The sequence below is a fragment of the Phoenix dactylifera genome, unplaced genomic scaffold, assembly GCF_009389715.1.
Source record: "Phoenix dactylifera cultivar Barhee BC4 unplaced genomic scaffold, palm_55x_up_171113_PBpolish2nd_filt_p 000153F, whole genome shotgun sequence".
In the NCBI taxonomy this organism is placed as follows: Eukaryota; Viridiplantae; Streptophyta; class Magnoliopsida; order Arecales; family Arecaceae; genus Phoenix; species Phoenix dactylifera.
The window spans coordinates 375,753-392,920 of NW_024067702.1; the positions used below are offsets into that span (position 1 = coordinate 375,753).

At 37.7% G+C, this 17,168-nt stretch overlaps 1 protein-coding gene across 3 annotated transcripts in view; it reads left to right on the forward strand.

Moving 5' to 3' along the window:
- The first annotated feature begins 3,459 nt into the window (after nt 1-3,459).
- The window catches only part of LOC103721050 (probable DNA helicase MCM9), a 54,257-nt gene continuing 40,548 nt past the window's right edge, over nt 3,460-17,168 (forward strand). Inside the window, exons 1-11 of one of the 3 annotated variants that reach the window (XR_005507370.1) lie at nt 3,460-3,707; nt 3,781-3,883; nt 3,964-4,066; nt 4,175-4,313; nt 7,709-7,775; nt 8,014-8,203; nt 11,519-11,618; nt 13,737-13,834; nt 14,304-14,369; nt 14,580-14,672; nt 15,671-15,787. Coding sequence is in view for 2 of the 3 variants with exons in the window: in XM_039116985.1 (XP_038972913.1) it covers nt 3,577-3,707; nt 3,781-3,883; nt 3,964-4,066; nt 4,175-4,313; nt 7,709-7,775; nt 8,014-8,203; nt 11,519-11,618; nt 13,737-13,834; nt 14,304-14,369; nt 14,580-14,672; nt 15,671-15,787 (1,207 nt within the window). In the remaining variant the exon portion in view is untranslated. The remainder of the gene's footprint in view (nt 3,708-3,780; nt 3,884-3,963; nt 4,067-4,174; nt 4,314-7,708; nt 7,776-8,013; nt 8,204-11,518; nt 11,619-13,736; nt 13,835-14,303; nt 14,370-14,579; nt 14,673-15,670; nt 15,788-17,168) is intronic. The other 2 variants (XM_039116985.1, XM_039116986.1) reach the window with 2 other exon arrangements.

Here is a 17,168-nt window from a genome sequence, read left to right on the forward strand (position 1 = left end):
CTGGATGAAGCAAAAGTAGGTGAAGAAATGAAATAGGAATAGATTTAAACCTCCACAGAGAGATCAAACAGACAAAAAAAGAAAAACTTACAGGGATCGAGAGACGAGAAGAGGATCGCGGGAGGAAGCGGTGATCTTTCCTTCAGACAGGAGCGGAGAATATTAGGGCACGGGCAAAAGAGGCAATGGGTTTTCTTTTTTTTTTTTGCTGAAGGCAATGGGTTTTCTCGACTAGGATTTGGGCTATTGAAAGGATTTGGGTAGGGTGGTGGGTTTCATCTTGGATTCCCTCTTTTTACTTTTTTTTATTTATTTATAATTACTCAAAAATAATATTTTTAATATTTTTAGAATTAAATTAAATTTGGTGATGGAAGTTTCTTTTAATAATCCGTCACTGCCAAAAATAATCTTTTAAAAATTTATAAACACTTGGATTACAATTTTTGTGATGGCTGAATTTGTCACTGTTTGGTTGTAATTTTGGTTATAAGTTTTGTAACAGATACCTCGTCACTACGGTGGTCACTAAATTTTGGCGCCCACCCTACCCGCATATTCTGTAACCGGTCTGTCACTAATCTGTTACTAAGTTTACACCACGGTGACCGAATTTCTGTCTGTCACTAATCCGTCATAAATAGTGATTGATAACGGGCCGTCACTAGTTTTTCGTCACTATATGCTTGTTTTCTGGTAGTGATCTTGTTGTTTAGTTAAGGACTTTCAAATTAGCAAGTTCATACATTTCCAACTAACCTTCTACTATTATTGAGCCCTCATGGTTTTTGGGCTAGTTGGAGCAAATTCTTGCACATTTCCACTCTTATCAACCACGTCTGCACGTAAGCCCTAAGCACGCTGCACTTGCTTTACCTCTATTGCAATCGACGATGAAGTGTGATTGGTAGAACATTTAATCATCTTGAAGCTTCAACAAACCAACAATGATAAAAGATGTATTAGTTGTAGTCAGGAGTGAAGTGAACTCCTAGAGTATCGATTCAATCAGCGTTGTACTCATACTTGGAATAAGAGCTCTGGGACTCCATTTTAGAACCCGGGTTCTCCTAAAAATGATAGGCGGCGGTCATTGGTCTGACTGAAGCAACTTGATTCCCAGAGAGCTGATAGTAATAAAATATCATGATCTTCTAACTTTACATTTTCTTATATGCCTCTTTCAATATAAGCTTTCGATTAATGGCTCGAGCATCAGCATTTTTCAACATTCGGCCTAGCCCTTGATAGATCAAGTCGACGATCTTCAACATCGACTGGCCTAAAATTTCTAATATTGGCTAATCTAGAAAAGATGGATCGAGTCCTTTGAGGTAAAGATGACCAACATCTGCTAAGAAGTATGACTCTTGGAGAAGCTTGCGAACTAGCATCCAATATTCTCCAAAACAAAAAAGTAGAAGTGATTGAGTTATGAAAGGCCTACAATATAGAATCCATCATAGTAGAGTATTATTTGGGTACTAGGCTGAATTGACCTTTATATCGTGTTGCCTTCTGGCATATAGATTGTGCATCACATAGACAAACTTTGGAAGCATCCCTTGGTAAGGTTACCTCCCAGCCGTTATGATGTAAATGATTAGCACTATGAAGTCATTATCATTTTTTCCTTCACTCCTCCTGCGCAAATGATAAAGAATTATTGTTGGTGTGAACTTGCCAGCTTCACCAATGTTTTTTTGTAGTTTACTATGATTGACAATCTCAAATATCAACCAGGTATTGACCGATAGTATCCCTCGGTAGTTTGGTCTACTGCAACCTCGCTAGTGTAACTTTTGTGATGACTTATTCAGTGGATTCTGAGCGTTCTACTGAATTATCTTTGGCAATTATCTCTCAATGATCTGAAGCCTTCAATTTGGGTTCTTCATCTATCCTAGTACTTTCATATAGAATCGATTCATCCTTCACTAGAATGGAATCAAATTTCTCTTCCACAGGATATGCTGGAATGTACCGTGGTTGAACACATTGGCTTTCAATCCTAAACACAAGTTTTTCAACCCGTTCCGCTATCAAAGTTGAAGATGTTGCACACTGCTCCAAAAGTAGCCTTAGTGTAGCGGTTGCTTTCTCTGCAGCTGCTTCCTTGACTTCCCTTCGTAGTGGCATGATGATAATTAAGTAATTGTTCCATTGAAACTAGTGTAATGATGACTATGCAGTGTCCTACTGAGCATGCCATAAAGTAGAGGAGAGGTGCATGTGGGAGAAATAAATGGAAAAAGAGAGAAGTATGTGGATAGGGTGAAGAATTGGAGAGAGAGAGAGAGAGGCTACGATCAGGATACTATGTTGGGGGAGAGAGAAAGGAAGGAGAGGCCAACCTGGCAGAGAGAATATAATGGAAGAGAGGCAGGGGATTAGGGATACTATGTCCTTGTGGGGGAGAAGGAAAGAGGGAAAGAAAGTGTTGCTAGCTTAGCTAGAGTGCAGGGAAGGAGAAAAAGGAAATATTGCACTCATGAAGAGATAAGAAAGATGGAAAGAAGGAGAAGCGTGTGTCTTGTTGGCCTAGTTGGCAGGGGAGAATAAGAAAAAAAAGGAAAGAAGAGAGAACAGAAGCTAGCTCAACTGGGCTAGTTAGTATGCTATGAGGAGGAGGAGAGGGGATTGGCATGCTAGGAAGAAGAGAAGAAAAAGAAGGAGAAGAAAATGGAGAGAAGAATTCGAGGGAGCAACAAGCCTTAACCTACCATTTTTACATGAGAACTTTTTGCTACCTAACTTCATAAAAGTTAATGCAGATGAATTCTTCTTTTAGAATCATCCTTTTGCAAGTGCTTATTTTATTTTTTTCAACTAAAGCTCGAGTTCTTTATATAGGTGCTCAGATGCTTTTGGCCAAATGCTTTCTCCCTGCTGAATCTTGGGCCATGAGGGAGGTACTAGTTATTAATAATATTCTAGATTTTTTAAAATTGATTATTGAAAGTGATTCGCTCAACCTTGTTACTATATTCACGAAGGGTGAAAATATCCTTTAGATGAATAAGCCTTTAGTGTAGAATATTGCCTTTAATATATATCTCCAAAGGTAAATGGCATAGCAAATTGGCTGGATAGCTATGATCACACAAATACTTTAAATCATGGCCAGACAACTTTTTCTTTTGAATTGCTACAAATAATGTACAATGATAGCTTAAAGAGTGAGTCTTGGTGCAACAATAAACTTGCTCCATTATAACATGAATGTTATGAATCTAAAACATAGGAACAATCTTTTCTTACGTGGGATAAGATTCATATATTTTACCTTCTCCAAACTTTGCAATTATAGGGGCTTTTTATGTCTAGTATCCTGACCATTTTCCATAACTGCCAGTATTATATATATATATATATATATATATATATATATTATATATTGTTTCTGCACGCGAATTGGAACAGCAGGCCTCGAATACTGAGGAGGCAGCCAAAAAGTTATGCTACGCTGTATGTACTGCTGCTGCCCTATACTTATTCCTTGGCCTGCTTCCTTCCCCTTCCCGCCAATCCCCCTTCCATCCCCCTCTCACCCTTCACTGCCCAAACTCCAAGAGAATGTCGGCTTCCGGCAATGCTGAAGTCCACATTAACGCCTTCGCCGCCTTCCTCATCCGCCGCCACTCCTCCTATCTCCGTTCCATCCTCCTCTCCCCCGACTGCTCCCTTCACTACCCTCTCTTCATCGAGTAAAACGCATCCATATCTTCTCTCTCTCCCCTTCCCTGTCTCTCCCTCTAATTCTCTTTTGTTCTCTCCCAGCTTTGCGGAGCTACTGGACTACGATCCTCCCCTCGCCCACCTCCTCTTCTCTCGTCCCTCCGATCTCCTCCCCCTCTTCGATGAAGCCGCTTTCCGCGCCCAGGTTCGTTCTCCTCTCCTCTTCCATCCACCTCCTCTAAATTTCCCCTTCTCTCTGCCCCCATTTAATAATCGCATTTCTAGGGCGTCATTCTCGGTGCTTCCGAGGATCTGGAAGAAAGCGCCAGCCGGAAGGGCCTCGTCCATGTCCGGATCAACGTCTGCGGCTCCCCCTTGGAATGCCCGGGTGAGATCTTTATCTTTTTCGAATCTTCAAATTTGATGTTCCATTCTGATTTGGCAGATGGATATGTAATGGAAAAGATGGGTTTTTGGGGTTTTTAAATTTGTTCAGAGGCGTTCCCTAGCATCGGGAGGGTCAGGGTGAAGCACCGGGGGATTTTGCTCACTCTGAAGGGGACTGTCGTTAGGTCTGGGGCCATCAAGATGATAGAATTGGAGCGCTTGTATGAGTGCAGAAAGTGCAAGCACAGGCAAGAAATCGTGTAGTTCTTTCAATTTTGTTGCTGTCATTAATTTGATGAGTAGTTTGTACATATTTTTTGTTGGTTTTATCTCAGATTCGTGATTGAAATATGCTAGAGAGATTGAAAAGATATAATTTTGATGCCGTCATTAGTGGTAATCACTCATTCTTTAGAATGTTTCATGTACATTAGGAGTGACAAATTTGTGACCAAAAACATGATCTATGACTTGCATATCTAAATTTTGAACAGCTTTTATTGAGAAATGCAAAATTTTATTTCTACATTTTGTGAAACTTTTGAATTCCTCCAGCTAGGCTAGTGTCCCACCAGCGTTTATGCTAGGATATTGGTTGTTTGACATATGATAGCTGATTTCATAGAGTCCAATGAGCAGTTGACTCAATGACAACCCAACAATCGCCACTTTCTGCTAGTAGGACTCTACTGATTGGTTTACATGCCAGTTATGGTAGGATGACCTATGAGATCAAGAAGAGTTTTAGAGAGGGGAAAAGGCATAATCCACCTATTCTGGAGGAAAATCCATCCTGAGCTGTTGAAACAGAACCTATTGAACCTAATAAGCAGTCATATAGCTATCTTGTGCCACTAGGAATGAAGAAACTGCTAGGCCTCCATCATGTGATGACCTTTCTAAGATGTCCTTGTACAATGCTCCAGTGAAGATTTTTAATTTATGAATTACCACCTCTGGATAATCCTTTTTTACATGTAATTACTCAGCAGTGTCTTTTAGAAATTCACTTAGCTACCTTTACAAATATTAACATGTAACTTGAAATCGATAAAATAAATGTATTGCTATGTTGTATACTCTCTCAAGTTAACATTGTTTGTTGCCCGTAGACATATTCATTGTTAAAGGTGAATTATGATTCAATATTTGTTTAATTGAGTCCAGATGGTGCTTTCTTCGTTGAGTACATTAGTATAGAAGAAACAAGAGCATATGTGTTTATGTAATGGGGGAACTAAAAGAACTGGGAGAGCGTATGCTTAAGTTAGAATTGTTAACTTGCCTTATGGTTTTTAGAATATGACAGAAAAGAACAGTTATTATCATGAGAAATTTGGGCGTGCGATAGACCTGCCTTAAATTTCTTACAATATGGTTAGGTTTAGGAAGGATGCCTTCATATTCTGAAATTAAAGAAAAAAGGTTTGGTCTTTGCTGAATATCAGATTTCAGGTTCCTTATTTCTGTGCAGGAAATCACAGCTAGTGAAGATTTTAATTAATTCTAGTCAGAATTAAGAGCTGAGAGGGGAAGAACAAAGTGTAGTCTTAATTATCAAACTAGGATCCTTTAGCATTCCTAGGTATTCAACTATGGATTAAAGAAAAAATTTTCACTAAAGTATGCCGTTTCGGTACTGGTCTCATATCGGTGCCACTCTGTTACTGTGTTGGTACGTCCAGTACGGAGGCCGGTTCGGCATACCGAGTGTTAGTATGCCTACCATACCATGAACGGGTACCAAACAGGGATGGTACAATATTTTTTGTACCATCCGGATTGGTACGATATGGCGTACCATGATATTGGCTATTAGATCTGACTGAGTGCATGTTTAGATCAGGTTCTGGAATTCATAGATGGTTATTACAAAGAATAATCAATGAAGAGAAGTATTTGCAGCAGATTCAACAGAAAATAGACCTGATATTAGGTTCATACAGAGAAAGGCTTTGATTTAGATTATGCAGTAGTATAAGGAGCAGAAATATTAAAAAAAGAAGAGAGATTAAGTTGAGATAGGAGATGGAAAAGAGTAAATACATTAGGGGAAATGGACTGTCTGCCCCTTCATCATTCTTCTTTCTTCTTCTTAAAGAAGCACTGAGCATACATGGCCCCCTCAACCAGCCATCTCAAGCCCTTTTGTTGACTCATCTGACACCTTGTATGTTTTCTAGTCGGATCTCTCAACCACTCTTAACGACTAATAAACAGATTTTTTTGGGGTACCCAAAGCCCTTGTTCATTTAAGGCACTGCAATGTAAGTAACCATGCTAAGGTCATGGGAAAAGTAACAATATAAGAAAAGAGAGAAAACCCCAAACAATCTCTGACAGTTGATTTTGTTCAATCAGCACTTCAACTTTTAATTAAGTAAATAACTTCCTAAATGAGCAACTAATTTTTGAGTCCTCAGATTGGGATCAAGCAAAGCATGGATGATTGTTCTTGCGTGCTTTTTTCGGATAGACAGGGGCCCAAAACATCTCATTGTTTTACAGAATTTGCAATCTGAACCTCCATTACTTAAATAAAAGAATAGGGTTGTTCTTTTGGTATTTATGTTCTATGTGTTTTATATCATGCTATCATTGATTCTCACTGCTTTAAGTGTGTTTGTTTAAACCTCCAATAGAATTAGGAAAACATAGTTAGAATATTTTGAGTATTCATCGGTAGTGTTGCGTATCTCTTCAGACAGGCATGGGGATAATGTAAATTTGGAAGTGATTGGTGCTACCAAGATAGCAGATTCTTCAAATTTTAGCTGAATTTAAAAGATGGGTGATTGCAGTTACATCATAATAACATTGTATTAGCAAGCATAGGACAAATTTACCTCCTAACTTGCCTTTGGAACACAAACAAACATGCTACAAAGATGTTCTCCATTTTGCTTGTCAGGATGAAAATTTGGTCCATAGAATTGTTCTGTTAGAGTCCCTGCTTCACAAGATCACAGAGTAAAAATAGTGTACACTTGGTAAATATTTTCTGCTTCAGTTTAGTCCCTTTTATTCACAAAAAAGAAATCAAATGACTTAGGTCCCTGATTTCAAAACCTATTGTTGGAAACTTTTCAAGTACCTGTATCTTACGAGCATGCTGATGTCAAGGATACCAACATTGACAACAAGGATTGTAATCTTGGTTCTCTATTGTCTAACAAAGTTTGTTTGGCTTGGCATAAAAGTAGGTGCAGGGCATGCTGGTGCACACCTTGCTGCTTTTTTCTGCATGGCTTTTTGGGCCTAGCAGGTTTTCTTAGTTGTGTTTGGTAGAGTTCAAGAAATGACTGGCAAGAATGCTGTGCTTAAGCAACTATAAGGACTTGCAATTGTATCTAGTAGTCTAGGCATATTATTGTATACAAACTAGATTACTTCCATCAAGTTATTCTTGCATCTATTTTATGTTTTTAAACGTCATTTAAAGTATCCTGTTATCTATTGTGGAGTATTGGTGCAACTCATTAATTATTTTATCTTAGTGTTTTTTTTTGGTTTGGGGGCGGGAAGCAGAACTCTGGTTAAATGCAGCTTGATATTTCCTTGATATTTTAAAAGTTATCCTTCTCAGATTTTATTTATCTTCTATGAGCATTAAATAACAATTATTTTACTTTATAATTTTTAGGTTCAAAGTTTATCCGGAACTGGAAACTGGAAATAGTATAAGATTGCCTGCCTCTTGCCCATCTCGAGTATAGTCCTTTGCACTTCTTTGCTATATCACTTATTGCTATTTTTATTTTACTATTTCTTGTTTCCTTCCGTTTTACTATTGAATGATTTTGTGGCAATTCTTTTATGACCTGGTTTATTCATTGTCAGTTTTAAGTATGCACTTTACATGCAACCTTCCACCCATGTTATTGTTACATCATTATCATAAAGCTCCATCCTACTGATGCTGCAAGCAGCTGATGAGAATTTTGCTAGAACTTTTCTCATCAGGAGTCTAAATCTTGTGAGGGGACACATTTCCAATATGTAGAGGATAGTAAAGTATGCCACGATTACCAAGAGATCAAAATCCAAGAAAGCACACGGCTTCTGGGCATTGGATCTATACCTCGCTCGATTCAAATTGTTTTAATGGATGATCTGGTTGATGTTGTCAAAGCTGGAGGTATTACACCATGCAGACTTTCGTTTTTATTCTTTTTCAAGTAATAATTGCCCTCTCAGACATCTATGGCAACTCTATATTTGTAATAGCTGCTACATCCTATCTACAGTACTAGGTGCTTTTACTAGCTGATATTTATGTTTCCGCATATGATATGCGTATTTTCCATATGCAATTCCATGCGTTGGCTGTTCAAAGATACAATAGTAGTATTTAAGCTTGAATTTTTCTTTATGATTTCCTAGTTATCGTTCACAACTTACAAGCAAATAAATCATTCCAATCTTTTTCTTTTATTATTGGCCAATGTTTTATTTTCACCTTAATAAGGATTTTCTGTCCCATGATTCTCATCAATATAGAGTTGACTTTTGTTATTGACTTTTGTTATTGACTTTTGTTATCAAGTTATAATATATTGAAACTCTAAAAGTTTGAGAATTGTCTATTACCGTCTCTTACCTGAAACCATGCCCCCTCAGCAACACATGTGCACACATTCATACATACATGTTACATGATTCACTTTTCGGTTGGTGACTAATTCCTAATTTACATGTAATATCTAGATTTTCTTTTTGGGTTGTTAAGTTGACTTTATTCTTATGGAGTTAAATTTCTAACATGATTTTTTACTTTAATGATATTTATATAAATCAGGCCTATGTTTAATAGCTTGTCTACCTATCTTTAGTTGTTCGCCTGTCGAGTCAACTAACCTAGCTAGCCCAAACCCTTGACAGACTCAAGGGAACTAACATAGCTAGGCGATAAACCTATATAGGTGGACCAGTTTATCTTGCTAATAAAAAGATGCAATGAGAGTAAACCAAGGAAAAGGAAATGTCTTAGACTCAGACACGCGCGTGTGCACGCACACATAGAGAGGGATAGATAGAGAGTGGGAGGTTGGACAAGGTTTTTTTGGTTGTCATTGTCTTTCAAGTTTTTGGGTGTATGTTCGTCTTGAAACTCTCAACCTTGTAATAGTTTCCAAAAGCCTATGATCTCCTTTGTAGGTAATCCTTTCAAAAACCTAATTTTTCCTTTATAAGTAGCCTTTTTCAAGCATCTTGAACTTAAGTTTTGCTTTTGTTCTTAAAACTTGGATTGAAAGCTTTTCTCTAAATCCTAAACTTTAGGATTCTTTCCAAAGCCTAAGTTTTATTCTGGAATTTTGAGCTCAGTTTTAAAGTCAAGCTGAATGGTGAAATCTATGATTAGTTGCAAGGAATTTTGACTTATTCTTCTCTATAAATTTGCTGCCATGTTAGTTCCAGTTCATGTTTTGTTATCCGTTCAAAAATTTTGAATAACGAGTTCCTAAATGATATTTCTGAATTTGTGTTCATGTATTTACATGTGAAATGCTGGATCTCTTTGAAATCTGAACATATATTGTTATAATCATATATTACAATTGGACCCAAAGAATGTGGAATTGTCCTGAACCGCCCAATTCGGGGCATACCAAGTTGTGCCGGCGGCAAACTGAGATGGTTCCAGCATTGAAAAATTGGCAGGAGGGGGAGAGGGATAAGGAAAGAAAGAAAAAGAGAGAGAGAGGAGGGAGAGGAAGGGAGGGGGAGAGGGAGGGAGGGCTGCCGCCTGTCGGAGGTTGTTGGAGCTTCGCAGAGGGTCGGAGGAGGGGCTCCGCTATCTGGACCCCTGTTTCTTTCGAAACAGTAGTTCGTCGGGGCCCCATTTTTTGTTTTGAAAATTTAAGTAAAGTTGGAAACTCTCTTGCTGACTTCACTTAAAATTTTTAAAATAAAAAAAGGAGTCCAAATTTTAAGTGAAATTGACAAAGGGGGTTATTGACTTCACTTAAAATTTTTAAAATAAAAAAGGAGCCTCAATAGACCCCTGTTTCAAACAAAATAGGGATCCGGAGGGTGGAGCCCCTCCTCCAGCCTTTGCGGCCATCCGACGCCCTTTGGCACCCCTTCGACGCCCTTCAACGGCCTCCGAAGTTCTGAGAAACCCTCTCTCCCTCCCTTCTTTCCTCTCCCTCCCCCCTTTCTCTCTTTTTTCCTCTCTCTCGTTCCCCTTCTCCATCGCCCTCTCTGCTGTGTCAGTACGGGCCCAGTATGGAATGGCACAGGGGCGTACCAAACTATGCCGCTAGCCGATAGGTATGGGCTCCCGTACCGGCACGACAAACTTTGGTTGGGCCTCTAGCCGGGAGGCATATTTGGTCTTATTCAAATTGTGAATAAAGAGATATGTAGATGAGTAGATCTCTAAATAAGTGGCCTCTTCTGGTTAACTAGTGAGGATATAGCTACCTCATCCACACTAGGAGGATTTATGTGGCCTTAATAATTGTAGGCAAACCTTGTAACTTTGTAAGATTATTTAATCTATGGGAACATTAAAACTTTTTTGAATTTTAAAATGTGTCTTGTCATTCATATTACCTTATTATTTAGTTTGGATTTTAGAATGATAATTTGATTGACATGTTATGTTTTAGAAGTCATCTATTTTTCATGAAAATTTAAATTTTTTGAACATGGTAGGAGTTACTTGCCGAGCTGTGTAACTTCATCTATTATAAAATGATTAGTGAATGCTATAGTCCACCTTTCTAAAGAAAGAGGACTTAACATTCTAAAGTTGTTTTATAAGATCTAGCTAAGGTACGCCGTACTAGCTCAAATCGGGCGGTATGGAACATACCGTACTATATTAGTTCGGTATCGGTATCTGGTACAGATGACATACTGATACTTGGTATGCCAAAAAATTTGGTACTGTACTGTGCTAATACTATGCTAGTATGGTACTGGTACGGGATCTGGTACCGAGACGGAGAACCTTGGATCTAGCAATTGTTGAAGCAATACCAATACCACATTAGTGTGTTTTTTTTTTGTTGCTTGTGTTCTAGAGGTATAATATTTTATATAATAGGCTATTTTTATGGCTCTAAGTGGATTTTATCTAAAAGTTAGGCTCATATTATATTTTTAGTTATTCATCACGTGGTTTCTTTTAAGGATTGCTTTGATATTGATGTTATTTTTGATGAACTATGATGGTCACACCTTATATGTTTTTTTTTAAATATATGATGAGTTGGAAATGATTGTGGAGTTTGAAGCTTAGTTCTCTCATTTCAAATTCTGAGATGTGTATACAAAATCGATGTTCATTCATTCCTCATGTGCAATGATCCATTTGTGTTTAGTGCATAGTTTGCATTGCTGTTATCTCTATTCTTGCTGAATTTTGTTTAATTGCTAGTTTTATCATGATAAAGATAAATTTCGATCCTTTTGTCATAGTTAACATGATTCATTCTTACTTTAGATGATGTCATAGTTACGGGAGTTTTATCAGCAAAATGGTCCTCGGACTTAAAAGATGTGCGTTGTGACCTTGATCCTATTTTAATCGCTAACTATGTGAGGTAAATGGTAGTATTCTCATCATTGTTATATTTGAAAGAAAATTTCAATTTTGATTATTTTCACAACTTCACCAAGTTAACTAACTCAAGCAAAGAAGTTTTGTTCCTTTAACCATCATTTGTATTTTTTGACTTCAATCAGGATCTATTATATAAGATAATACTCCAATAGGAATGTCTTTCATTATCCTTAGAGGTTTCCTGAACCGGTATGAAGACTTGTATTGGTTAGGAACTCGGTTGGTACAGTATGGTATTGTACTATATTGCCACAATATGCTCGACTGTGTTGGTCGAGCACTGATACACCCCAAAACCTTTCTTATTCTTGTTCTTTTGTCGATTGAGAGCTCGACAAGTGGAGGCAGGGAGAGAAGAGTAGGGAGGGTGGCAAGGGCACGCGATGGTGGTGGCAGACGCGATGGAGCCGGTAGGCAGCAAATTAGAGGGAGATGCCATGGTTGAGGAGGTCCTTGAGGGGGCGATCGATGAGGGCAATCAGCTGGGGCAACTTGCATGGATAGTTGATGAGAGGTGATTGGCAATCAAGGTCTCAAAGGAGATTGACGAGAGAGAGAGAGAAGCAAGAGAGAGACGGGGAGAGAAAAGAGAGATTGAGATCGAGGGCTAGGAAGATGGGTGGCGTTTTATAACAATGGTTGGTTTGGCAAGTTAAATTGCATCAATATCATCCAAAACCGTGTAGAATCGGATGGTTCGGCCTGGTTTAAACCAAGTGGGCTTAGTTCACACCCTGATCTGTTTGATGGCCCGAACCATCCCAATTCTGGTCCAGTTTAGTACGGTATGAGGGGAGAATCAAGAGAGTATTCTCGCCGATTGTATTCTACCTTTATTCATTTTTCTTCTCAAGTTTACTATGCTTTCCCTTTATAAACAATATGAAATGGCAATAAAAGGGGAGTAATGGTGTAAACTCAGATGTAGATAAGTAACTAAGAGTTCTCTTGCCTTCAATATGAGTGGTGTGAGGCAATGAATCTTTCTCTAAATGAGTCCAAAAAAATTGGAATGACTGCAAGGTTCCTGTCTATAACTCTACCTTTCAACTTCTTCATCTCTCAACCTAAAGCCCAATATTTTAAATAGCAGTATCAAACCCCGTATCATTTTGCCATCAGAATGGTATAGTATTGTTTTTGGTAGCGATTCCAACCACATGCACCAAAATTGACATCTTTCAAAAATTGAAAGACCATTGGTATCAACTGGTATAGTGTCACTGATAAGCACCAATATGGATCGGTACATATTACAATGGCTGTTTTGGCATACCGGCATCCATCGCTGTGCCGGTTTCATGCCAGAACGGTACGGTACTAGCCGTATCATATGGTAAAGTTCTAGTAATTTTTGAAACAATGCTAAAACCACTGCCTTTTATATCCTAAAGTCTACAACCACATCCGTTTCAGCATACTGTCCAAATCTGTGACCACATTCAACCACCCTTCTGTGAATTTTGTTACTCCATGCCAGTCACCTCCAAATCCCTTTATCCATCATCCTAGAATAGACCCTTACAGTGCCATATTGCAATCAGCGAGAGAAATCTTAATTAGTCCCTAAACAAAAGAAAATTTCTGTCCTTCAACCAAAGACTGTTGGTACCTAAACTAGGCTAGCTGCGTGCAACATCAAGGACAAACCATAGCATGGTGTTGTGGATTGCAGCAAATCATCAATCCTCTCTTTGTTGTTCAATGGTAGTATTCTTCTGAACTAAGCCATTATGTATCTTCTCATGTGCTTGTTTACTTCTCCACAATGAATAATGCTGTTGGAAGTTTAATCTTGTTATTTGTTCCTTAAATCCATTGATTATTGCCTCTTCTCACCAAAACCTGAAACCAAAACCCTTATGTTCATGCTTATCAGCCAATCCTGGTATCCCTCTGTTCATTATCCTGCACCAATTGGCTTGCTTGACTTTGAAATTTGTTTCATAATGAAGCTCTTTGTTTAAAGCCTTCGTTCCTGTTAACAAAATTTGTTATTTATATTATATTCTATTAATTTCTGTTGGTTTGTTTTTGCTATAAAAAAATATATTCTGGCTTTATTTGCATTTCTAACTCATATTGTATTTGTTCTCAGAAGAACCAATGAGCTGAAGTCAGAGATTGACATTCCTGACGATGTTATCAAGAAATTTGAGCAGTTCTGGTCAGACTACAGAGATACTCCACTGAAGGGTACTTTCTGACCTGTCCATTATATGTTTTGTCAGTGCTGTGTTAGATATTACTTATAAATTATGTATTTCAAGTATCTACCAAGTGGCTAGTAAGAGCAATCATGTTGACCACTATCAGTACCTTCTTTTGCAGAACTATATGTATTTGAGGTTATTATTTTGTTCTTTATCTTTTTCTGAAGTTCATTATAATCATTTGTTGAACATGTCAAAATTATTTGTTGGGTATTTATTCAAAGTTTTACACCAACCCAACATTGAAAAGGAAGCTGCATTTTTAGAGAGTCCATTCTTCTTCTTCCCTAAATAACGAACATTTTCTTGTTTTCCTTCATTTATTTATAACAGAAAAGATAAATTCACTGTTTTATTCAGTGATCACTGTCTTTGATAATAGTCTTGTTATCCACTTATCCTTACAGTTCGTGTATAGTTCTTCAAACTATTTTTGAATATGGAATTTACAGGGAGAAATGCCATTCTGCAAGGAATTTGCCCTCAAATCTTTGGTCTCTTTACAGTGAAGCTTGCAGGTATGCAAAACTATACATGCAGCACTTCTGTTGCATCCTTGACTGCAGATATTAGAGTAATTTGTGTTCTAAATTGAAGCAGGTATTTCTCCCTCACTCTCTCTGCATGCTTGCTTGCTTACCTTTCTGCTCCATCATTTTCACTCTGATTAGATTAAAGAGGTGTAACCGGTATTTGTAATCATTTCTAATAAATCTTCAAATGTACAGTTGCTTTGACTCTGATTGGAGGTGTGCAACATGTTGATGCTTCTGGGACAAAGATTCGTGGAGAATCTCACCTGCTTCTTGTTGGTGACCCAGGTACTTCTAATAAATAACCATTGTGAAATCTGCATTCCGATGAAGGTTGACTGCTGCTTTGCTATTTGCACCAGAAGCAATTTTTAATCAATAACACTGCTAGAAAATCTGCACCGAGCTTCATATGTTCCCTTCTTTTGATTTTTTTTTTTTGGTCAATCTCTTATAACGTTGTATATTTTGTTGGAGAAGATCCAAGGAATCCAGATGAATGTGAAAAATTAATCGGGAAGACTTACACTAATAGTGGGGTTGGATCTTAATACAAACAAATGGTGGAAACTGGAAACGACTCATGAATTCCACAAGATTAGTTGGGATAAGTCTTGTTAGTAAGGTCCAAAGTGAACCTACTATGCTCGATTGTATTAGAGAATGATGTCAAATGCGAAAAACTGTGAGGGTAGTCTGTATTGGTACATCATGCAGCGATGAATTTGCACTTGTGTTTGGGCACTGACATGCATTATCTGAGACACTTTGTGGTCTATATTTTTTAGTGATGAAAAGTAAATTTTGTGGAGATGCTTAACCAAGATATTTTCTTTTTCACGTGTTCCTTTGTACCTTTTATCATGCTAGCATAGTATAAGAACCAATATCTTCAATATCACGAAAATTCTTAAAGCACAAAGCTACATCATCTACAATGTTCTTTATATTCCTGAGGTAGAAAAACAAATTACATTCAAAAACAAGAAACACGTAGGCAAATGCTCTCCAATCTGGCTAATAGCTTCTTAGTTCGAAATTGTGGTATATCAAATTAATATGGTCCAGTCGATTTTTCCTTGCTAAAAATATGAAATTCATTATTATTGAGAGTTTGAAACTTTGATATCTGTCCTACACTTAATTTTTTCCAATATGTTGTGTTGGTATGCATACATACATCTGTAGCATTGCTGTTTTCTAATTGAATTTGATGAAAGTTGGCATAAAACACAAATAGTATCACTGGTAGGCATATTTTATTAAAGCCTTCTCTAAAATTTTAGGTACCGGGAAGTCTCAGTTTTTGAAGTTCGCGGCCAAGTTGAGCAACAGATCTGTGATTACTACTGGGTTGGGGAGCACCAGTGCAGGCTTAACTGTCACTGCTGTCAAGGATGGCGGTATTTTTTTGGTTCTCTTTTATTCTTAAGTTGAAAATGAATGATCCAAAGTTTGGATTTATACTGTACATTTTCTTGATTTTTTTTTTAATTTTAAGTTTTATCATCTATTTAAGAGTATATTAGAATTAAAATATATATTTCCGTTGCATCGGGCCTTCAACTTAATCAAGCTACGAAGTTTCAAATTTCAACAGTATGTAGCATAGAAAAACTTTTGGCAATTTTAATTCTAAGCAAGGTCCGCCGAACCGATACCAAAATCCGTACCGGTCGGCGAACAGATCGATACGGTGCCGGTTCGGTACCATACCGACACATGGTACGCTTCATGTTTAATTAATTAGTAATTAATTTTTTTAACTTTTTCAATAATTTTAAGTCTAATTTGATTTTTTTTTATGTTTTTATGATTTCGGTTTAACCAAAATGATGTATCTTGTTGTTTTAAAATGATACAAAACATAAAATGATTAGTGAGATGTTGCATGCTATAAGAAGCAACATAAAATATTCTTAAATCAAGTAGTGAGGTAAAAAATATAAAATAATACAATCAATTATAAATATATATTTAAAGAACAACATACATGCTGATATTTAAAATTTCGTCGAATGGTGATACTTCTCGTAGATATTCAGATCATTAGCATAGTCAGGAGGTATCTTTTAGCTGATAAATTGGCCAATAAAACGGCTATGCAAGGCTAAAGTTCGCTGTACCAGTATCGAATCCTGTACCGGTGCCACATTAGCATAGTATTGGTACGGTGTGGTATGGAGTTTTTTTGGCGCCCTCAGTACGCCACCGGTACTGGTACTGTTATCGAACTGGTATGCTACGGTACTTCCGGTACCGTCTGGCTCGGTACGGTACGACATACCATGTGTAGGGCCCATCCGAATAAGCCGACAATAAAATTCGACCCGATTCATGTTTCGGGTTACGTAGGATGGTAACCACCGGAAGATGCCTCAGATGCACCATATCTATATCTGTATCCGTATTCGTATGGGTCATAGGTTGCCCGTAGCTGTGGGTAATAGGATCTAGTATACGATTCGGAACCTAATACGTCTATCGATCTTACTCCATGTGCAAGGTCATCTGCAACTGCATCGTATCCTCAGCTCAGATATTTCAAAAATTTAATTCAGTTTAGATCCATCTAGAATCCAATAATGGATGCTACATATATTTTTCTAGGCTCATGGGCATGCATCATAGGCTACTTATTTCTCAATTTTTTTCAAATTTAGATCTAGGCCATGGTCTCCTGAACCGACCGGTACTGGTCGGTTCAACCCGTAGCAGACCGGCACCGATAGGCACCAGTCCGGTACGAAGGAGAAAATCGATTCCGACTTAATCGGCTTGGTT